The 24452-nt window shown below is 38.8% G+C and overlaps 1 protein-coding gene across 2 annotated transcripts in view; it reads right to left on the bottom strand.

The window, feature by feature from the left end:
- Positions 1-2589: 2589 nt before the first annotated feature.
- LOC102794455 (seizure protein 6 homolog) overlaps positions 2590-24452 on the bottom strand; it is a 93321-nt gene continuing 71458 nt past the window's right edge. Inside the window, exons 5-17 of one of the 2 annotated variants that reach the window (XM_006799506.3) lie at positions 22457-22642; positions 21309-21477; positions 20666-20832; positions 20381-20575; positions 19448-19586; positions 7718-7914; positions 6715-6909; positions 6063-6254; positions 5681-5875; positions 5449-5487; positions 5236-5344; positions 5055-5151; positions 2590-3576 (exon numbers count right to left, since the gene is read on the bottom strand). In XM_006799506.3, the coding sequence (XP_006799569.2) occupies positions 3550-3576; positions 5055-5151; positions 5236-5344; positions 5449-5487; positions 5681-5875; positions 6063-6254; positions 6715-6909; positions 7718-7914; positions 19448-19586; positions 20381-20575; positions 20666-20832; positions 21309-21477; positions 22457-22642 (1907 nt within the window). In that variant the 3' untranslated portion in view covers positions 2590-3549. Of the gene's footprint in view, positions 5152-5235; positions 5345-5448; positions 5488-5680; positions 5876-6062; positions 6255-6714; positions 6910-7717; positions 7915-19447; positions 19587-20380; positions 20576-20665; positions 20833-21308; positions 21478-22456; positions 22643-24452 lie in introns of both variants that reach the window. The other variant, XM_006799505.3, reaches the window with a different exon arrangement.

Below are 24452 nucleotides of genomic sequence, written 5' to 3'. Positions count from 1 at the left end.
TGACATGATAGAAAAACCACCAGGAATTGCGCAGATTACCACTTTTCAGAAATAAGGTCAAACGTAGATTATATTGAGCAGAAATACTTTATGTCTTTACTGTGTGAGTGATCAAATATACACAGGGAATCAACTTTTTTTTAAGCAGGCATTTCATTTGTTTAACTAGGATATCAAAAAGCCCCAAATATCAGGTAACCCCCTCATGTATTTTAAAAGAAATATAGTCTCATTCCCTCTGATAGTTTAGAATAAACAAAATGCTTGTATTTTAGATATAACTGCATTATACTGTTGTTTACTCATTACTATTGTTGCTACTTATTTAAAGTGGGCTCTTCCTATTTTTTTTGTTAAACAACATAACCGACTCTTCGTATTGCAGTGCAAGTCAGATCTTTTCATTTGAGACTGTCAGATCTGCTACTACTGCTACTCTAGTTGTGGTCCTCACAAAAACCCTCTGAGTCCACAGCCATACTCAGCTATTTGAATGCTAATGAGTAAGACCACATGATCAAAACTGTTCATCTTATTCGTTGGTTCTGGGATCCTTTCTGGCATGTCCCGTTTAAGAAGAAGTTCACAACCCTTACACATCCCATTGCTTTTCCAGTTAACAATAGAAATAGGATTGATGTTGAGCACGGTGGCAACAACAAAGTGCTTATGTTTATTTTATTGTGTCTATTTTATAAATCATATTTAAATTCGTTATTATACATATTTTTCCCTTAGTTGTCCATGCCTCACCTGTGTAACTGGCAATGTATATATGCATTTCTGCAGTGGTCCTGCGGCATTGGGAGCTGTAAAACCCAAACCTCAATGGAAGAGTGAAGCCCTAGGAACAGCTAATAACCTCAGGCCTCTAGTGGGGTTTGAGGAACACACACACCAGAGATGGGTTGTTTTAATATATACAAATGCTTCATAAGAAGATGTGAAGAGGAAACAAATACACTGTGTGTTATAATTCACTAATATAAGTTGGATGAGAACTACAGCATGCTCATCACAAAGGCTTGTGAGTACCTCATGTGCATGTCTTGTTATCATGCTGCCATCTAGAGGTGCACAAATGTATGGAAACATTTATATGGAGTTGCCTGTAATACTTCACACAGTATTTTTGCATCGATTTCATGTGAACGCACATGCTTCAGTTGCACAGATAGCTGATAATCTCAGTTCTGGTAATTGACGACACGTGGCAGCATAAATGCTTATGCTGCAGCTTCTAGCATATGGCCTTATCATCCCGCTGTAGCTGTGGTGAAAATCAGTGGTGCCACACAATATACATTTTCCATTTGGCCCTTTTTAAAGCTAACCTTTTGACTTGTGACATATAATGTTACGTGTCTGCCCTGTTATTATATCAGGTAAGGACTTCTTTATGAGTTTAAAACACGAGTTTAGTCATTAATGAGTCAGTGACAATACTTATGTAACAATTTAATTTATTATTTTGAGAGGATTATAGATAGTTAAAGATGAAGCAGTTTCCTGTATGTGGTCACAGCAGCTGTGATACTGAAAGAAAGATTTGTTAGAACAGAAAGGATTTGCACAAAGGAGATGAGATCTATCTACAAAATTGAACACAGGCAGATGCACCACAACATGACCCCAAGTAAACAACCATCTGTTGCACAGGGATTTATTTTGCACACTGCAGGATTTCAATTGTTTTGTAAAGCAGTGACTCAGTGACATGGATCAGGATGTGAGCCGATTACTGTATGCTGTCACTAGATTTTGAGGATTGTTGTCCTAGGATGCTAATGATGTGGCGCAACTACACTAGGTAACATACACAAATTAGCTAGCTGATGTTTATCCTTTAAGGCAGACTTTACAGTGTGATATGAGAAGAGCGGTATGCATAGCTAATGGTTCCTGAATGAAAACATGTATTTGAGAAATCCTCTGAGGCCGTATGCAGTCAGAACCACACATATGCTCATAGTAATATATCCAGGATCATTTCTTAAATCCCTTAATCATAAACATTAAGATAGAAATGAATCATAAGTGAAAGTAAATGAATCTTGAATGAATCTTTCATGTACCTGTTATTTTCACATGTGATGACTCAGGTTATAGTCAGTCGTGAGGCACTCATATTGGACAGGCAGTCTATTTACAGATAGCAGACTCATACAAAGTGAAGCAAGTAATAATGGCAATTTTTTTTTTTCAAAGTCTGTTGGGTGGATGGGGCCTTTGTATCCAACAGAGCTGAACAATCAAAGCCAGATTTCCTCCAATCTCTAATTGCCACTGACTCGAGGCGATAAAAAGGACTCGAAAACATTCAATCACTGACAGTCATCAACAATTTACTTTAGAAAAATATCACCATGATGTCCCACAGATTAACTGATTTGACTGTGGAGAGAAAGACATATTTACAGTAATACACAAAATAGGTAAAATGGGGAGCAAAAAAGAAAAAAAAGAATATTGGAGTAAAAGATGACTAGTGCAGAGATGGTCCAAAGAAATTTGAGTAATTCTTACTTGTGCTCTAAATGGAACACTCTTAACCTTTTTCATTCATCCTGTACAGATCAGACAAGGCAATCTGCTTAAAAATAATAATAATAATAAAAAAAACCCGGGAAATTATTGAGGATGGTACAGCTTGTGACGTGCAAAGCATATATGCTCCTCCTTACAATACAGCTGTTGAATATTACAGCAAATCTCTTTTCTAATAGATGTTATTACCATTCTGATTCAATGTTGTCAAAATGAGCAGTGCGAGCTTAGATGAAAGCAAGTAGTTAGATGATTTATTATAAAGTGTTGGTGATCAGTCCTGGACATTTTATTAAACTGAACATAAGAAAATACAGGCTGCAATGGCAATGATACAATAAAAAAAAAGCCTATGAAATGTTTGTTAGCTGGGCAGCTACGGATTGCCATTACATGTTTTTTTTTTTTTCAAATACCACTGCTAAAGCTTTTACCAAAAAAAAAAAAATGTCTATCATCAGCTTATGGTCATTTTAACGTTTCTTCTGATGAAAGTGAGTAAACAATTGTCACTTATAAACAGTAAAGCGGGGTGCTGATAAAGACAATACTAAAAAGAAGTTTGACAAGTCTGCATATGACATACATAGATGTTATAGCCACACATAAAATTGTTGTTCAATAACAGCACAACATTGTGAACTTCACTGAAATGCAGTGATAGACAAAGCATCTTCAAGGGGATATTTCTTTTTTATTAAGTAGCCTATCTGTAATCCATTATTTAGGTATAGACAAACATGATTTAGGATTTCATTCTCAATATGTTACAAATTTCATGACAGACCTACAATGTCTTTCAAAATTCTCACCAACCAGTGGTTCTTAAGAGAAAAAAAAAATCTTCAGACAAAAAGTGAGTAAGCGGCAGGATCGAGATAAAGTCAAAAACAGATCGTTGAACGGTCGGGGTACTGGAGTAAGATGAGATCTCAGAATCAGAAGGAGACATCACCTCATAGTTGTTCTGCAGAACAGCCAAACTGGACATAATGACAGGATTTAGTATCTAGAATGAGTCTGCCAGTGCTGAAGGAGCAAAGAAGAGAGAATAGAGTCATAGAATTACTATTGTCACAACAGCCTATGCATATATTATGTACCTTGTGTACCTTTTGACTTATGAATCAGCTGGTAACTATACCCTCAAGAAGACTGAGAAAATGTATAAAAACTAAATATCTATTTTAAATGAAAATAGCCATTTATGTAATTCTAGGTTCTTCTCACTACAAAGGTTAAAGTACACTTTATAGCAGCGGTTCCCAACCCCCGGGCCTCGGACCGGTACCGGTCCGTGAGTCGTTTGGTACAGCGAGAGTAGAGGCTCAGGTGTGAAATGTATGGTTTTCAGGGTTTTTATCGGTTTTCAGCGTTATTTTGTTATCGTTTTTACTGTTAACTTGGTTTTCCTGGGTCTTTTCACGTGTGTTATGAATAAATCTTCTTTTTTTCGGTACCAGTACTAGTTTTATTTTGTTGTATTTATCCGCGACACCTTAAAGGCCGGTCCGTGAAAATATTGTCGGTCATAAACCGGTCCGTGGCGCAAAAAAGGTTGGGGACTGCTGCTTTATAGGTATATGCTAGTTTAAGGCTAATTAACGTCACAGCACAAGTTCATTTGCTAGATTTCATTTGATAGATTTTACAGCAAACTGTACCTTTATACACACACAGGGACTGCAGCATTTAGCATGATAAACATACAACTATATAATTTCCAAAAGAAATTGTGATGCTGTGTAAAATGTAAATCAAAACAAAACAGAGTGATTTCCAAATAATTTTAAAAGCCATATTTAAATGAAACCTGCACAGAGGCAACATGTAAAGTGTTGAAAATTAAAGGCCTCCTTTGTACTGTGGTGTTAGATTTGTAGACGATCAACAATAATGGCTTATGAAAGTGTTCCTGAATGTGTGAATGGATTTCTGCTACAGAATCATTTTTAAAGCAATGCTTTCTGGGTGATTGACGATTGCATAATGTTATTATGCAGTATTGGAAAATACATGTTGGTAAATTACATTTAAATGTTCTTTATCTCTACTGTCTCTCACATTGAAGCATTTCTTAATCTCGCTAAAACACTCTTTTAAAAAAAAAAATTTAATTTGTTTTTGTATTTAGTCTACTGTTGCCCCCAAATCAGCGTTACACAGCACCACAACTTTTAGGGAAAAGTTGTATATAACATGGGTAAAAGTTACCACTATGAGCTCTAACATAGCACTCTCACTTCTCTGAGAGGATGGAATGGAAATCCAGGATGCAAATGAGATGTGACATCAGAGTAAAGTGAGGAAAAATGTTCCTATCTCACAGCTCAGACCACTAGCTCTCAGTGATGAGTGACATGATGACGAAAGATGAGGTGTGAGGGCGCCCTCTGCTGGTGAGACATGAGACGACAATGGGATGACATCCGGATGGGAAAAGATCAGGACAGCACGCTGGTGTTCTGTGAATCCACGTCTTGCATGCTCATGACATCTGTACTTACTCCACTCTCATATATGGGGTTGTCGAAAGCTGACTCTTCTGTCATGTTGTCATACGGTGGCGAGGACATTGGCATTCTGATAGACTTCCCCTGGAGTCTGAGCAAAGAGTACAGAAACAGGAAACATCATGTAAAGCCTTTATTACAAGGGAAACGCATAAAATTTTGAGTCATTACTTACTTTGCAAAGTAGATGTAAATCCCAAGGACAATCACCAAGATGACAGCAGTTGGAATAAATACTGCAAGGGCAATGTTGGTTCCTTCTGTGCCATAATTTGTATTAACAACTTGAAGAAGAAAAAAAAAAGGACATAACATGTAATTACCCCTGTGAATGATTGTCAACAAATAAATATCAATCAATTCTGCAAGGTACTGAAATATGACTTACCATCTAGTCTGCGTTCATTTACATAATGTGTCGAGGACGCTACCAAGAAATAATTGCAGTTTAATGAGTATGTAGACCATATTTATGCAGTGTGAATCACAGTGCATGCTTTATATTTATGGCCAAAAGAATCAAAAGAACCTGCGTTTGTAAACAGCACTTAAAACTGCCGAGATTCTGCTTTAGTTTTTGTATATTTTGACTGTATTTAAAAGCTTGTTACGTGGTTTACCTCTGCAGGCAGGAGGAGTGCTATTCCACTGTGACGGGTGTCCAGGAACACAGTATATGGTGGCATAACCCTGCAGCTCATAGCCGGGGTGGCAGGAGAAAGTCAGCATCTCTCCTGCTTGATAAAAAGCCTTTTCAGAGCTCTGCATGCTGGTGGAAGCTGCACCGGGGTTCCTGCATGGCTCATACTTTTCAGCTGAGGAGCAGTACAATATATTTGATTAGGACTATTATTATTTTCATGCACCTTTGTACAGTAGAAACAGTGACACATTGTAATTTTTGCCTTTTACTCATAATTGCTTAGCTGCACATCGCTGACAGTGTGGGCGTGCATAATTGCATGTCTGCGAATCTATGCTATTCTGACCGAGGGAACTTACGGACACATTTGGGCAGTCTCTCGTTCCACTTGGGCATAGCTGAATCACGGTTGTAGCAGGTTAGAAGGCTGGAGCCTGACAGGATGTAGCCTTTGTTACAGATGAACTGTACAGTCGAACCAACAGCAAAGCGACTGCCCGTGATCACTTTACGACTGTGCTGCACATTCCCGGGGTCCTGGCATGTCATCACTGGTGCAACACCAAAAACAAGTGATGATAATTAGTTATTACTGCCACCGGTGCTGGTACAGGAGTGATAAAAAGTATAATTAACAAGAAAAAAAAAATTTTTCTTGGGAAACTGGAAAAACCTTTAAAAAATTATGAGGGGCCATTACATATATGCACATTACATTGAATTTGTTGTGCAAAGGAAGTGCATTAAATGTTGTTCCCTAAATGTCATATTAATAACTATTTGCCACATGACAATGCATCCTCATGTTATGTATTAAAGTTGAACAGTCACAGAATAACACAGTTACATCAAACTAACTAATTAACCAGGTATTATGGTAACAAGACTATAATTAGCCATGTTATCATAATATTTAAGCAAAAAGGTCTGAGACTTGGACCAATGATGGCGTATTCTAACTTCCAAGGTGGACTAAAGAGAAACTACAAAGTTTTATGTGCTTCCTCTCACCTTCCTCGCATTTTGGCACATCACCGCTCCAACTGAGATCCCACTGGCACATGAGGATCTCCGAGCCAACCAGTGTGTATCCTGGGTAGCACTGGTAGGTGACCACAGTGCCATGTATGAGATCAGGATGTGACATGCTCTTCCAGCCGTTGGTGATCTCCGGCAGCTCTGAGCAGGTGTCATTCCTTGGCACCTCTGTTGGCGTTGGCGCCATTGGTGTCATGCAGCGCAGGTATGGGAGGGAAGAGACAGGTTGTTAAAAAAGGATTTGCAAAGATTGTGAGGACAATGTGTTACTGCGGATATATAAATATTCTCCTAATAATCCATTTTCTTGTATAACAAACATTTTTTTTATTGTTTAGAGCAGATCTAGATCTAAAAGGAATAATGAGGATCCTCAAGGAAAAAGCCGAGCATTAATATGCAACCCCCACTGCAGGGAATAAATACGACTGCCGATTTTTTGCTTTCTTTGTGCTCTAAACAGAAACTGTTTGGGAAGAAAATGTAAATAGAGGCTTGTGATGTTTCCTAGGAGGAGCGCAGCATGTGGTTTGGCACCAGTCAATCTGTGCCTCCCAAACTGCAGCATACATGGCGGGGAACACAAAGAGTTAGGTAAAACCAGCTGATGTTGAAGTGAACACTTTTATTATGTTTTGTGTTTGTTGTTATTTAATCCTGTGCACCTGGGATAAGCCAGAAGACAGATAGACAAAGGCACAGCAAGAGTGGGGAACAAAGAGACAGGGGAATAAATACACTTTTCTTTTTTTTTTATTCCCTAAATGATGATGTGTTAGGTTCCAGATATGAGTAACATTTTACATTCCACATGTGTTTCCATTTGTGGTCCGTTGCTTGTGGTACTTTTACAGTAAAAAGTATGCAATATATGTAATCCCAAGAGAATTAGAAGAATGTATACCTTATATTAAAAGCATGTAATATTAGTGTTTTGTTTTTTTTAAGAGAGAATGAAACTAAACCACCGTCTTACCAAAGAAGTGAACTACAAAGCCATTGTTGTAGCCGTAGATGTTAGTGGCAGGATCAGACTGAAACTGAATAGTGACATCAGCCATGGAGGTATAGAGCTTGAAATGTGGTCGCGTGCCACTGTATTGGCCCAGGATGTTGGCAGTCAGGTCATCACCATCATAGAAGGTCAGCAGGTCATTCTTCCCCAAATGGAGACTGGGATTGACATCACAAAAAAGAGAGTTACTTTTTGTTTGTTTTCCCCTTAGTAACTTTGCAGATTCAGACAGAGTTCCCTGGCTCTGAGGTGTATTTGCTGAGTGATAGGTTTGTAGCATAAACCTATTCGCTGGAACGTTCAAGACAATTTACTACACAGCAAAAGCAAGACACAAGTAGGCAAAGTTCTTTGTGTTACTCATGCATGCGTGAGGCCTGCCTGGAGCCAAGTGTCGTTACGCCCGCTTGACCTCTGTCAGACTCTCAGCCAGGTTCCCTGTAACACTCCTTTTATTGTGGTCACATGAATATGCATATGTTCATTAACATATGACGTATTCACACACACACAAAGAGTACATTGCCTGTGCGTTGTGTAAGTATGTGTGTGTGTGTGTGTGTGTGTGTGTGTGGGGTCAGAGTGTGACCCCATAAACAACTTTCCTAAACCTGCTGGCCTGGAAGTCCAGCAGTTCATCTAAACAAAAGGCACTTACACTAAAACTGACATAGCTACGTTTATCCTACCATAAAACAATAAAACAAGGTACGACCTCTTCCATGCTCCCAGGGTGTGGGTGTGAATGCCAGAGCACTCTGGAATCCACACAAAGTCTTTGCAGACTCCTAAGGATCACACATCCTATCACTACACAATCAATTATACACCTCTAAGCATATATGGTTAAATATTTCTAAGCATAAATGACAATCAACAATATAAACCTGACACTGAGAGCTGTGCGCAGAGCTTCAGTTGGTAAATGTGTTCTGTCTCCCTTTACGCTGATGAAAGCACAAGCTGATGATACTAGACAGTGTCAGCAGTACTTGGAAAATTGCAATTTTGTTTATATTAGATGCATCTGATGCAATGTAAACATTAAATTATTCATGATTCATGTCTGTCTGACGCCCCCCAACACCCCACCCCGCATCCCATGAATATATACTGATGTGCATATATGGTATTTGAGCATATCATCAAAATAATCCAAAGGAATTACTTTTTGAATTGTCCTTTACCGGCCTTTTACAAAAAGCTGCCATACAAGCAAAAACGGAATTATAGAAGGACTACAGAAACAGTTAGAAAAAATAACAGATAATAAATAATGAATAAATACGTATGAATTCAGTTGTACATGTTTTGTGTTGTGTTTGTGATGTTAATGTGTGGTAGAGTATACGGTAGTCAAGTCACAGTTTGGTGGATTCTTCGCTGTTACTGATTAACATAAAAATGCATTAACCTTTTTCCATTTGGAAAATTCATATATCTTTGTAATCATGTCAGCATCAATCAGGCACAGAGTATGAAGAATACTGGGGGGAAGAAATGTAGTCATATAAGCTGTAGAGGACAAGAAAATGGTTGCTTTTACCCCGGACTAAATTTGGTGTCGAAATAGCAGTGCAGCTAGTTTTTACAACTTAACTTGATTGTGTTAATAATCACTGAACTGTACCATTTAAAAATTAAGAATAAGAATAGCACAATGCCTTCAATCACATGCTTCATGGGAGCCCAGCAGTGGTGCCTTTACAGCCATTACCCGTCTCCAATGCAAACTGATGCCAGATCAAGTGACAAACCAAGGGCACAAAGTGTGGTGAGAAAACAGTGCTCAGAGTACAAGTTTCAAATTACTATGCCTCAAAGATGTGCAGTTTCTGTAGCTGCTGTATGTAATTTTGGCTCGTTCTTAAATGGTGTGTCTTTGTCTTTTCTACATGTATTTGTCTGAGCAATAGATTTACAGTAACACTGTAGAGATATCCATATTGTTAAGATATCCAATTCTGAGTCAAGCTCATCTATAAGAAAAGCGACTGTTGTGTAACAACTGTCTGAACACAAATGAGTAAGAATATGTTACAAATAAATAATAATAATAAGCTCTGAGATAATATGCTATTCTCAAATGTTTTTTAAAAAAATCTCATTAATGAGCTGATTATTAATACTGACAAAAAAACTTTCAAGCAAACATATGCCAACACTCTAAAAAAAAAAAATCTCAGCAGCACAATTCTGCGTATAAAGAGCACAGATCTGTAATAAATATTTAATGTTAAAAGATGAATGAAAAGTAAAGTAATAAATTACAGCTTTTTATAGAATTTTTTTTGCATTTATAGCATTTTTGTGCTACTTTATGTTTGTCAATGTTTCAAGTATCTCATGCTCAACCAGATTTGATATATGTGACCGATGCACACATGAGCCATTGCAACGACATGACAGGATTTTTTTAAATCGCATGCTGAGGACAGACAAAATGCAACTACCAGCTGACTTGCTGTTATGATCCCCAAATTTGCTTGCTGTATCTTTTAGCTTCTGGATTATGTTCTTGATTGAGGTTTTGACTCCAGTTTTGCATTGTTATTGTATATGATGACCTCAGTTTTATGATATTACTGAGTCATAGTTTTGTGGTCACTCTAGCGGTCCTTAAGATTTGAAGCAAAAACATATACTGTGATTGTGCTCACCTTTGTTCAAATTCAAGTTATATCACCCAAATTAAATACTGTTTTATCCAATAAATTACTTGAAATTGTCAAACATGCCAACACTGTCACTAAAACCTGCTGTAAATATTGCCACTGCCTGCTATTAGCCTGATATCAGTCTGTAACTGAATGCTATCTGTTTCTGATAATATAGGAATTAAATGATGAATTGTCAAAAATCACATACCTGTTGCTGTTTACATAAACAGAAATCCACATTTGCACCTATTCAACCATGTGTTGTTCTATAGGAATATAAACCAAACAGGCAGTTGAGTCGAGTCCTATCTTGTTGGTAACCAGTTTGCATTTATAAATTAGCTGCAAACTAATTTATAAATGCAAACTGATGACAATCTCTCTGAGAGTGATTGCAGTTAGTCCAAGTCAGACTATGATGTTTGCAGAAAGGTTGCCTCCTATCTGTGGAACTGCCTTGTCATCTTAAGTTGTCATGATGTGCAACACTCTCAAGTTCTGGGCAGACATTCAGTCACCACAAGCTGCAGTAGGATGGAGAATGTTTAAAAAATGCAATGCAATCACCAAGGAGCCGAGGATTTTATGTAGATTGAATAAGGTTGGTGTTTAATTTTCATTCGTCTGACTGAGCTATTATCTTTCTTAGCTTGCTCTGTATTAGGAGCAAGCTTTGTCAAGTATGTCCAGTGTTTGATGGTAATTTGGCTGAGCCGATTTAATGTAAGTTTGCTCAGCTAACGTTATCTCAAGATGGTGGTGCATTTGATGAGCCATCGTGTTCATAGTATCCCCAGAGGTTTTTTTTAATCAATATTTAATAAAATACCAATATTTGGTGTCCCTGTATAGATAAAATTTTGCCACACAAAATACTGCAATTTTATGTTGTATCAATTTTTCCCCCCAGCCCTATTATATTCTTTATATACAGTCCGCATAGTCCTGTCTCCACTTTGGTTTGTCAGAGCAGCTGTTGTTCCTTTTTGATGTTCAGACCCAGTTTATACTCTTATTACCATCGTCATAGTGATTGTTTTTGGATATAGGTTTTGTTCCCTTTTGGAATATGTTTGGCCATTTTCATAACAGCCAAATAAAAAGGGTTGCTCTTTGCTTATTTCTGGCTTGCCTGAGTTAACATTGGGGTCCTGTCCACATCCACACTGACAATTTCAGCTTTTTTGGGACAAACACTGTAATAGGAGATCAGGCCATGTTATCTGTGACTGACTGGGTTTCATAATAAAGGGAAACAAATGACCTCTCTTCTACTCAGTCTTTTACCCAGAACCTCCCCACAGAATTCCTCTGAGAGCAAACAAACTGCTGTTAAAATCAGACTAGGAATAAATCTTGAATATTTTATGTTGACTAACAGTATAAACAAAAAGCAGATCTAATTAGCCCCTCAAGGTTTGCTTCTGTGAAAAATAATGCAAAATAAAATTTTAACACAACATGGCCAGAATGATGGGTAGATTTTTTTTTATGAAGAAATTTGGACAGGGTTTTCCTCCTGGACACAAATAATGAATGTGGGCTGCATGAATTTGGGTGGCAATGTACTCCCTCTGGTTAGCTGGAACACTATGAGGGCAATTTACACCTCCGTGTTCTTTGACAATCGACCACTGTGGATTGAAGTGACAGGAATGACAAAGCCAATTTTCACTTCCAAATCTCCATGATAATACTCTATGGAAATACAGACCTGGTGCCTTCTATGAGGGCATCTACAGGATAGGCAAATAACTTTTTTGACCTTAAACTTTCTGCTTTCTCATAAATCTATTTGAGGAATGCCATGAATTCTGCATACACTATAGTGACTGCATGGAATCTTCATTTCTGTTTGAGCTCTTCTTCACCTTTGGGTCATAAAAGCTATCAGTCTTCTCTGCTCTCATGGAATTCCTCCCAGAGTGATGTAGATCTGTCATTTGGTATTAATACTGTGTGATTACATCCAGTTTCTGCATTCTCATCACAAATATATACCAACACCCACTGATCCCTTTTGCCACATACTATAAAATGTTGCCAATGTACTGGCTGTTCTTTTTCTCTTGTTTTTTTAAATGAGGCTAGTTTCTAATTTTACTACTTTCAATAATTAATTGATTTTCCTCTTTTTTCCTACTACGTTGGTTCATCAGCACCACGGCCCATATTCTTTGACACTAATGATGTATAGTGAGCTCCATCTCAGCTGTGTTTATCTTTGTGCAAACCAGTGCATCTGAGAAATCTTTCCTCAGAGTTTTGGCAGTAATTTGGTCTTTAAAGTGTTTTAATCAAAATACATTTATCAGTGCCATAGCTGACGTTCTGATAAACAATTAGGTGCACAACTTTGTCTCATATCTTAACGCTCAAAGGCATTGTCAAATCTAAAATTGCCTTTCAGCGGCATTAGGTCCCCTCGAGATCTTAGATATCATGTTCAACACTGTTGTAATATCCAAAAACAATCAGTATTGTAGTTGGCACCATCAGCAGATAACTTTTCCACTTGATGCACTGAAACCACTCACGTCTAGCTTCCTAAATAGCACCCTCAGTCACGCTGCCTTGTCAAGAACCTTGCGGTCAACCTTGGTTTTAAATTGCCCTACTGACCTCATCTGTTCTCTAACCTTTCTACCTGAAGTTTATTAAAAAATCCCAGTGACACCACAGAAGACTGCCAAATGCAAGATGCCTCCAGTCCAGACATCCACAGCACTGAGTAGTAAGTCACTGCAGGCTACTCGGCCACACACCACACCAATCTGGCAGTCACTGCATCCAAATGTCATCCCACATGGCTCCTTTCTTAAAAGATGGCCCCCAAGTCATGAAAAGCCAGTCCTGTCCTGGTTTGAAAACTGGTAACTAATCTTAGAAATATGTTGTCCCTGAGTCATTTGCTCTGTATCCATGATTTCATCAGATTATTTATTTGACTAAGTTTAGTCAGATCTTACTTGACTGAACATTTCCCTCACCAACTTGGCACAGACGTTTGCAAAGTTCCAAGGTCTGCTTGAAAAACAATTTCTGAAAACTCCTCTGCATACCAATGCCACCGGCTCAGTTCTGCAGATGAGGGAATGACAGTTGTTTTCTACAAGCCTGTAGGCATTCTGTCACCTTCACTGACCAGTCAAGTTTAAAGAACACAGCAAATCTCTATTAACTCTAACAGAATGGAAATAGCTCACGGTACCATACTTTCAAAAGCAACCTTCTAACATCTTTTTCATACATATTTGACATTTAAATTGTTCTGCTCAGTTCAAATAACATAAAAAATAGGCACCTACATAATCACAGCATAAGCTGACTTGCAGGTTGCATGTCATGTATAGAGTCACCACAAGAGGACTCTAAAAACCAGTAAGTTCAAGCTGCAAAGTCTCCAGTCCTGCTCACTAAACTGAAACATTAGCACTGTTAAAGAGACTTTGTGATCATTTTGTCTGGTGAAACACACTTCCAGATACAATACGCTCAATGCTAAAGCACACGCGGACCACTTACCTAGCTATATTCCACAGGTGGGGATATCAGCTGTAACCCCTTGTGTCTGGCTCTTGCTGGAGCCATGCTCCATGCTAATTAGTAAGGAGTCGGCCCTCCTGTTTGGCCTAAATTAATTAATCAGTCCTCATTATGCACATTGCTCCTCTGTAATTGCCAGCACTGGCACAGTGATGAATGATAACACAGAAAACATTCTCATTACTGCGGAAAAGTGTGTGCCCACCCTTATAATGAGACGACTCTTATCCACAAGAGCCTTTTGTCACTTTAACATGCTAAACGCATGCACACAAACACACGTTGATGCAAATTACACATTGGCCGAGCCTAAAGGAATGCTTTTTCCCAAGCAGATCGGACCAGACTTGAAGGTAATGGTGGGGTCCGCAGGGATCAGACAAGCTGTGGGTTTCAAGTGCCAGGAAAGCTACACATGACCAACCCTGAGATAAACTAAAGCCGGCCACACCACCATTAATTTACAGTGAACAGTCTCATGTGGCCAGGATTAAAAGAAATTTGAGCATGGTGCAATTTAAAAAGAGGGCACTGAATGAAAATCAGTTTACCTCTAATCAAACTTGTTTACTTCTGCGTGATAAAAAAAAAATCCTCTCTGATCTTTTTTTTTTTTTATTACCCTAGGTGCACTGGTTGACTTTTAATAACAGAGATTAATCACTGGGTCTTAATCTCTATCTAAAGATCACAGTGGCATGCGGGGTCACATAAAGCTCAGTGCTGTATTCAGACATTGTTTTGTATTGGTCTCCTCTAATGCTTTTATTCCCTTTTGATCTGCGGCTCATATTTGAGTGACGGCTCATATCTCAGTGACGGACAGATATAGTTTGGGAAATGATGCGTATTTAGACCACGCAGCAGCATACAAAACTGGGCATGAGGAGAAATAATCCCCGCCCACACAAATGTTCAGTATGACACAGCTGGGCGATATTAATCTGTATCTTTATGCTTAGTTCAGCAACTTTTAAAAGATGAATGAGTATTGCAGTGGAACACAGTATTTGTTACTATATCTACTGTTGTTCTAGTGTACATTAAATATAAACGGGTTAGTTTATTTTTATCAGTATATTTTTAGTTCTTAGCAAAAATACAGTCTCTAGTTTAGTCAAGTCCCAGTTTATAGCAACAGAACCACTCCTGAGCAATGTTCCCTCTAAGCTGCGCAATTGCGCACTGCTGGCACGGTCTCTGTGCACAGAAAATCTGTGTTGTGCACAAAAAAAAATCTAACCTGAATTGAAATTAAAATTAAAACTTTAACAATTCTGTTTTGCAGTGTTAGTAAGTGACTGGCTGCTCCTGTATGGGATTAGAACGATGCCACATTATCCCATAGTTCAGCCAATCATGCGATTCACATTCACGTATATGCCTAGCTAATTAACGTGGTTGACAGGCTATGACAGCTTCCTTATGTGCCGACAGTAGTGATGTGTCGTTCGCGAACGAAACGGCTCTTAGAGCTGACTCTTTGAAGTGAACGACACGACCCGGCTCTTTCTCTCACCCTCTTTCTCTCGCCCTTTTTTCCGCTAAACTCCGCACGCGCGGCCTGTACTTTGTGCTGGGAAGAGGGGGGAGGGGCGTTAGTTACACTCGCAGTAGCACAGGAACAGAGCCAGAGAGAAAGAGAGTGAGGGACAACAACGTCACATTAGAAAGGTATAGTAATCATCCACTATTTTCAGTTGCAGATGATAAAGGATTCAGAAATCATGCAGGCCCATATGACAGAGAATGTGCATCTTCTTTTTGTTTTAATATTTTAATTTATATTTAATTGTGTTGTGGTTTGCAGTGTTTTGTGTTGTTTCACGCTAAATTTGTTTAAAAGGAAAAAGCTGAAAATTTAAATAGTTAAAAGTTTAAAATGTAAATAGTTGTTTTTTGTATTATATGATCTATTTATTACATTTTATGTGGAGTGAATAAATAAAGTAAATTTATGGTGGCCCTTAGAGACAAAGCTCGTCCAAACTCCAAAACACATAAAAACTCCTAAGCATGTACAAACCCTGAAGCATGTAAAAACTCCAAAACACATAAAAACTCCAAAGCACGTAAAAACTCAGAAGCACGTACAAACTCCAAAACACATAAAAATTCCAAAACACGTACAAACCCCGAAGCACGTATAAACTCCAAAACACGTAAAAACTCAGAAGCACGTACAAAAGACAACAGAAGTGTTCCAGAATGCTAGGTGCAGTGTTGAGCTTTTGTTACCTAGTGGCTACACAAGCCAGGAAGTATCAACAACCGTATTTGGTGTGTGGGAGTAACAGGTAAATGAACTTTTTTTTAATTATTTGAATAAATATGAGTGCTTGTCTATAAATACACAATACACACATGCTTTCAATTGTGTAATTTAAGTGATCTGGGTAGCTCTGTTTTGGAAGTTCAGTTAACGCTAGAAATGTGTTTTGGAGTTTGTTCGTGCTTTTTGGAGTTTGTATATGCTTTAGAGTTTGTACGTGCTTTGTCTCTAGGGGCCATATATAAACATATATAAATAAAACCACTTTTTTTACATTAGTAATTCCTTTTCTGCATAATTTTATATTATTGTTAATGATAAATTAATTAAAGCAACAAAACAACCTGAAGAGCCGGGTCGTTTTACTGAGTCGAGCCGAAAGAGACGGATCTCTAAAAAGACCTGGAAATCCCATCACTAGCCGACACTGGTGTTTTAGCTAGCAAAGCAGCGTGGCTGATGTGGAGTGAAGCCATGTTGATGACAAGTGTACAACTATTGGAGATGTGAGCAGGACAGACGGCACAATTGACAGAAAAGTGTGGACTTTATACCAGTTTTTAAATTGTTTTCAAAGGCCACGTAAAACCAGAGTCATGATAAAAATATATGCAATCTGTGTTTGTTTTTTCCTGAATACTGTCGTTGTATATATTTACTGCTGGAAGAAACGGTAAAAACGGCGTTTTATAAGGAAAACGCTTGAAAGCGCTCTCCGCCTGTGAGAAAAAACAAAACCCCCCACCCTTTCCTATTGGTCGAAAAATGTACCACATCGACCAATCAAAAAATGATATGGCAACATGGCATTTAATTGTTTAGGAAGGGGGGAAGTTTTAAGAGTGACGGCGGTGTTTTGGGACTTGAGAGATTTGCAACGTTTAGCGCAAATCTTGTGTAGTTAGTGTGTAGTGTAATCAATAGTTTTGTTGTGTGTGTCAGAACAATGAAGCCACTACTGAATGTTACAGGAGTGATACATCTCCTGTTGTCAGGCCTGCAGGTATCAGGCTGTTGTTCTCCTTTATCTCATAGTGGACAGAAATTATTTTTGGAGTGACACAAATAATTTGTGTGGCATCAAATTTGATGCAGAACACCTGATTGTTCTGTAAATAGTTTGAAATGTTTATTTAAAAAGAAACCTTGGCTGTATTTTTAGGTAAACAGCTGCAAAAAACTTTATTGTTTGCAAAGCTCAGTTACTTTTTTGAAGAAGTAACTATATAATTAATTACCCAACATTGGTTTTTATATACTGTATTTTGCAGACAGAGAGTTACAGGACTCTCTCCCAGACCACAGACTCATACTTATAATACAAGTCAGAGCTTTATTAAAAAAAAAGAAAGAAAGAAAGAAAGTTGTGTTTTCAAAATTGGAGTTCAAGTTATTTTTACTTCCAATAGTGTTAACATACTACACAGGTCATGAACAGGATTTTTTTTACATTTTCATTGTAAGTGGGCTAAAGCAGTTAATTAAAAATAGTCTAACAAAAATGTAAATGCTGTAATTTGATTATTTTAATAAACCATGTAACTTGGATGGATTCGATGCTGGCGTGACCACAGTGCACACGTCTGCTGTTGCTCACAGTGGTCCAAGGGATCGCTCAGGGAGTTTTTGTGTTCGCGCAGACACATGAAAAATTAGAGGGAACATTGCTCCTGAGTACAGCACTGGTTGTAGATTGTGACCACCTCACTCTGATAACAAAGTAGCACAATTCAGATACACAGATATAAGAATGCCATATGATGACTATGCCTAGACTTAATCGTTTTCAGTGGTGGAACTTTCTTCACCAGGAACTCAGAGCCGCATTCTCAGCTTTATTATGTTTCACATTGTGTTACTGCCTTATTAAAAACATATTTAAAAAAAATTCCACAGAAGAAAAAATCTAAATGTAAATAGCTCAAATAATAAAATGCTGAGCAACTGACCAAACGTCAGTTATACCGCTACCGACTTAATGCACGGGATGTACAATAATGAATTGAAGATGGTGCATTAGTGCAGAATGTTAAACTAGTGAGCACTGTTCCCTATGCATGCACAAACGTGACCATGAATGTCTTAACTGAAATGATGGAGTGATTTAAATCAGTGAAAAAGCTTCACGATTGCCACCTCTGGCTGCCGTTCACTATGGTAGATTTGTAGTAATGATGGCGATTTGATTTGTTCTGGAGGTTGTCTATTAAGGACAGCTTGCAATCTGTCTGTACAGCCTCAGACTTCATTTCATAATTATGTCCTCATTTTATCACACTGTTCAGAAAGAATTATGAATATGGGAAATATGAAAAGTGAAGGGAACAAATTCATGCACGCATGCACAATTGACCACTCTGACCAACAGCTAGCAATTGCCACTGGTTGAGATTTGTCAGCGACTTTTTTTTTAACAACCTCAGGCAGTATTCCCATTGGTTTATTTTTAACCTCTCTGTGCCCTCTTGTTTGCAAGTGCTTCAGGCAACAACAGGAATCACTTATGATGTAGTTTTGGTGCTTACGATAGGCTGCATGTGCAAGGCAATATTGTGGAAATCGTTCAACCAAAGCAAAGGGATAAATCCATAAAAGATAACAAGACAGTGGCACAAGATATATAATTTTGCGGAGTTTTTTGTTTTTGAGGAAGGCTCCACGTACCATAAAGAAAAGGTTGTGCGATTATTTTCACTCCAGTTAAGATCAATTACTGGTGTCGACTGAAACAAAATGTGTGTGCATTCAGGGGACATTTGTGCACGAGTGATTGGTGAAGGTGAAACGGTGTGCCTGGATTTTGTGTGCGCATCTGTCTGTTTTGACATCTCTGTGCATGTGTGCTGAATTACAGTTGGATAGGCTGAATAAGTGGCTCAGAGTAGTTGACTGCCAGAGCAGATTCATTTCAAAGCCAACTCTGAGGCAGACACCAGGGAAGTGAGAACAGGAAGGCTTACTGGCTAATCTGGTCAGAGAGCGAGCTGGAAGCAACACAGAATTCTTAATGTAGGGGATGTTGAAAAAAAAATCTAATTAGTGACTGCAACCACAGAGACACTTTCCTGTTCGCATTTTGTAGTGTGTCTGCGTAGATGAGACAAAGGATGGGAAAATAACCAAGAGGGGTGTGTGTGTTTATATCTGGAGTCTGACATCCTCTCTGACCTCCCTGAGTGATTTCTAGTCTTACACCTGGGTGCAGTCTCTTACACTTGGATGTCAAGCATGATCCGCTTGTCCTCTTCCACATGGATACCCCAGATGCAGTCCTGCCCCTTGTCGTAAGCCTCGGGCCAATTAGGAGACAACACGACACCAGCAGAGTCTGTGATCTCCCCGCTGCACACAGCTGCAACACAAAAACAGTACAGGCTGAAAAAACAAATTGTAAAAGATTTGAAGATACAGGAAAGTAAGATGCAAATTAGAAATCAATTCACTCAAAATATGTGTTGGTACATAAATAATTTTGACTAGCTAGATTATGCCCATGACCTTAGTGCTTAATAAAATACAGCTGAAATCAGGTGCTGTGCAAGCATCTTGGTGTGATCCTCGCAAAACTGCAAACTGACACTGAACCACTTGGTGACCATGACCCATACGAGCAGAAATTAAATTTTCTTATAGCTAGCTTTACTGGAGAGCTTTTCAATTTCACTCTGTTGCAGAATAACCATGAAGGCTTTAAAGACCAAGACTAAGGTCAGCATGTCATGTTTGTGTGTATGTGCATGTGGGAGGAGTGAAACAGAGAGGGGAAGGGAAGGGCTCAGGGTTGGGCCGCTATTAAATATGATGCGTCGCCTGTGAACTGTGGCAGTTCTCATCTTAGGCCAGCTATTGTGCGCCTTTAATCTCGAGCACTTCGAAAATCTGCCCTGCAAGCGCACATTTCAAAGTAAATCGTTGTTACAGTTTTGAGAGAAAATTTATCACGGATCAGAGGAAAGCAGCTTAGGAAGATATAGTTAACTGTCACTGGTATTTAATATTAGAAAAACTAACTCCTGCAGTGATCAAGCAGACAATGAAAGCTTCGGGTCCTCGGGTCAATCTGATATTTCTCCAAGTTCTTCTCCAGTGGAAGCACTTTTATTTTATTTTTTTTATGCCCTGCAATCATGACATCTGTTAACTCACCCCTACAAGCTGGCTCGGTCTCATTCCACTGAGGGTTTTGTGCATCCACACACTCAATCACCACAGAGCCTTGCTCCAGTGTGTAGCCAGGGTCACATGAGAATTCAACTACTGCGCCCACATTGTAGGTGGAATCGCTGCTGCTGAAGTTCCCGTACTTCACAAAGGGCTCGTAGCACATCCCTTTCGCAAAAGCTGCAGACAGAGTGTATGACATTGAACATAAGTGACAAGGATGGTGCAAGATATTATTAGCAAACTCTGCATTCTGCCTCATCAGCTTGCCTTCGTATCTTATGGCTGCACCGGTGGAGGTCATCGTCCCGTCTGTGGTGAACTCCACAAACAGATAACGTCCGGTACTGAGCACTCCCTCATTTGGCAAGTATTCAACTTCATAGGAGTCATACACAGGGGGAGAGTCTATGTTGTTGCCATTTTTTATTAGCAACCTAAAAAAAGAAAACAGGGAGAGAGCGCTGATGGGATTAAAATAGATGTTAAAGAAAGAAATTACAAGGTACCCGAGACCTGCTCATTGTTCCAGCTGCAGCTGTAATAACTTTGTGATAACATTCTACACCTTGTAATGAGGTGAATGGGCATGCATGACAATTGCCATATGGATCAGTGGTTACAGAAGGATACATAATGCAATTGCAGTCTCCTACCTCTCACTACCTTCTGGTCCCCTCAATTCATTTGCCTGACAGAGCACACTTAACGGATTATCATGATAAAAGGTCCTTTCAAATTCATCTGTCACTCCCTAAAGATTTTGGTCATTTATAGCCCTCGAGAATTTTAATCCTCCATCTGCAGGAATACTGTTATTCAGAGTTCAAAGCTCGACACAACTCACATTTCCACACTATGCTCACATTTATTCTCAATGTGTGTTTTGATTTTAACAGCATGCATAAACTACCTGTCATCATCTTCTGCCAAAGCCACCTTTTCAAAGTGAACGTGAAGCCGGTGGCCTTCAGGTGCCTCCAGAACCCAGTGGCAGGTCAGATTGTTGCTGTAGTTGCCAGGAAAACCAGGAGAGACGATGCGGCCATATGTGGCATTTTTTATCATTCCCCCACAGGATGCTGTATGAAAAGAAAAGAAAACAAAAGAAAAGAAAACAAAAGAAAAAAGGACAAAGAGTAGGAAGTAAAAACTTGATGAAAAAAAGTAATGATTCGAACTGTGGTAGGGGGATTTTGGAGAAAAGTCCCTGTCTGAGCACAGATTGCATCGATATGCAGTGGACTGTGGCTGAGCTACACCAGGCGGCTCTCCTGGGTCTAAGAGTGCCTGATTGTTTGTGAAGGTAAAAGCAAAACAGCGGCAGTAACACTATCAGTTTAGAACAGCTGCAGGCAGGCGCGGTGAAAGGCTGGAACTAGCAGATGAGTTTTTACCAGCAGGAGAAGGAGAGTCATGTGGCCCAGTTCTAATTAAGGCAGCCAGGTCCAATGGCCTTATTTTGCCCCGTCTCCAAAGAACAGCTCCCTGTGCTGCTAATCACATGCAAACACGCTCATTTGCCCTCCGAGTGTGACTCAGTAGGAGACAACACGGTGAAAGGCTCTGTTAATCAAAATCACCTGTTCTCTCAGAGAAAGCTGAAGAGAAACAGGCTTGTGTCTTTAAAATTGCGAGTTTCACTTTGCAAATTATTTTCCTTAACTCTTTCTTTCTTTTAACTCTCAAATATAAGAATAATTAAATAATTATTAAAATTAATAGCAAGACTTAGATGTTTGCTTTGAAAGCCTGGCAGTCAATGTTAACTACTTGAACGTATTTAACACTGACTGTCAGGCAACGAGCCTGAAGGTAATTTAGTTTACAAAGCAAAATTAAAAATCAAACCAAATCACCCAACATTCCAATTAAGCTGAAGGGATAAGCCCATAACCCACTGTTATAGCATTTAGATTTCATTTAGTTTAATTACATTCTTTGCAGTTTTATTGTTAGAGTATCAGTTGGGTGGGTGGGTGGATGGGGGGGGGGGGGGGGGGGGGGGGGGGTGTCTTGTTGCCTTGAAACTTGTCTATCCAGAAAACAAATTTGCCTTACCAACACATCGGGGTTCTTTTCCACTCCAGTAAGGCGTGGTTGCATTACGACAGGTGAGCATTTTTGGACCCTGCAACTTGTATCCAGTGAAACAATTGAAATAGGCTTCTCCGCCGGGATGCAGGTGCGTCACTGAAACCTCTCCACCAGCAGGCTCTTTGGGGAATGCACAACTCAGCACAAAGGCTGCAGAGGAAGGAGTCAAAAATAGAGGGAAAGGGAAATGAAGGTGCTCTTATGAATACATTATAATTTGATAATTTTTGTTGCAATATATCGATTTATAAAGTGCAGTATGTTATACAGTAGTGATAGGAAAGAGAGACAGAGAGCAAAAGCATGTTTATACTATAACACCAGTAATTGCATTTTAATGTAATTGATTTCACCATTAGCAGCTGTGAAATCACAGTGCAAATAACTAAATGCATCATTTTGGGAAAGGACATGCTTGGTCTAAGTTATTTTTATTTATTTATTTTAATTTAGCATTTAGAAAAATCATTTCCCAGGGTTTTTCAGCCTTTTATTTGTCTGAGCACAATCCAGTCCTGGACCAAACTGCCAACAATGTTAACTGGCTGCACAACATAATCCTCTATGTTCTGCATTGTGTATTCATTGTTGACCAAGTTGTCTCTCCTCCAAACCACTGCTGAAGACCCATAAATATTTAAATCCAAAATGATTGTGAATTTGTGCAAATGAATCTGTCTCGGTCTTCCTATTTCTCTTCAACATGCAGTTAAAGAAGTTATTAGAACCAGCCTTCAGATTTGTTTATATACACCACATCTTTTAATTGTAGTTTACCAGTACAAACAGTATGCAAATGTACAGAGACATGTTCTTGGCACTAGAGTAATTATCATCACTGTGTGGTTTGGTGTATAGTTGCTGCAGATACTTTGACAAATGGATGCATGGTTGGTCGGATGAACATCATAGTGGGTCTGTAACGTTAGGCTGAGGAATAGCCTCTATAGTGGTTGTCAAAGAGTTGCGATTGCAGCGGGGTAAGATCAATGTTCCCAGACTTGCTATGCATTGTTGTCCTGTTCCCTTTTTAAATAAATGGTGTAGGACGGCATGGAGTTCACTTTGATAATGAAGTAAGCTAACCAAGTCTTTAATGGAAGCTATTAAACAACCTTCTCTTCCTGTCTAATAACCACACTGTTCTACCTCATTAGTGTAGGCACTTTAATGACCAGACTAAAACTTTTAAACTTCTGGAAATGTGTGAACAACAGAATATAATTGGACGCACTATGGCTTGTGCTACAATAACAGTGTGATTGTGAGACTGCAGAAGTACAGAAAGCTAGAAGCCTTGTATAACATGCTTTAGCTTAATGGAGCGGATGCAAAAGCTAAACAAGTGCTAACAGGCAACGATAACAAAGCAAAGGGCAGCTGGTAGTCATGTGTTTGTTAAAACTGTCTTGCTGAAATCATATTTGCAGACTTAGGGTCTTGAATTACAGCACAATGGCCAATAATAATAATGATGATGATAATATATGGTAAAGGTAGCTTGCTCACAGTTAAGTGAATTGTATAACACTCGTAATTTTAATATATATTTGCATGATTTCACAAATGGCTACGTAACATCAAAAAAGTAAGTTTACATCAAGAAATGGGTTTATCTTCAATATATCGAGTCTAATTTGGTTCAAATACAAAAAAGCACAGATACAGGATCCTCAATAAAAGAGCTACAAGACTGGCATCTTAACATGGTGTGTTTACTACTAGAGCAGTAGCCACATGTATAAAGCAATAGCACACACTTCATAGACAGGGTTGTTGGCCCACCTCCACAAAAACAGGGCAAGTGGAGGTTAAATAGTGCAAACAGATTAGACAATATGCAGCAGGTTGGATTTGAAGCGCTTTCATTTCAACCAAGTCATTTGGACATGAAAAAACATCACTTTAGTGATGTTTTCTACCATTACCTTGAAGCTAAATTGTCTATTCAAAAAAAAAA

The sequence above is a fragment of the Neolamprologus brichardi genome, chromosome 10 (assembly GCF_056152115.1).
Source record: "Neolamprologus brichardi isolate AB-2024 chromosome 10, ASM5615211v1, whole genome shotgun sequence".
NCBI lineage: Eukaryota > Metazoa > Chordata > Actinopteri > Cichliformes > Cichlidae > Neolamprologus > Neolamprologus brichardi.
This window is presented reverse-complemented; position numbering and strand designations above follow the sequence as displayed.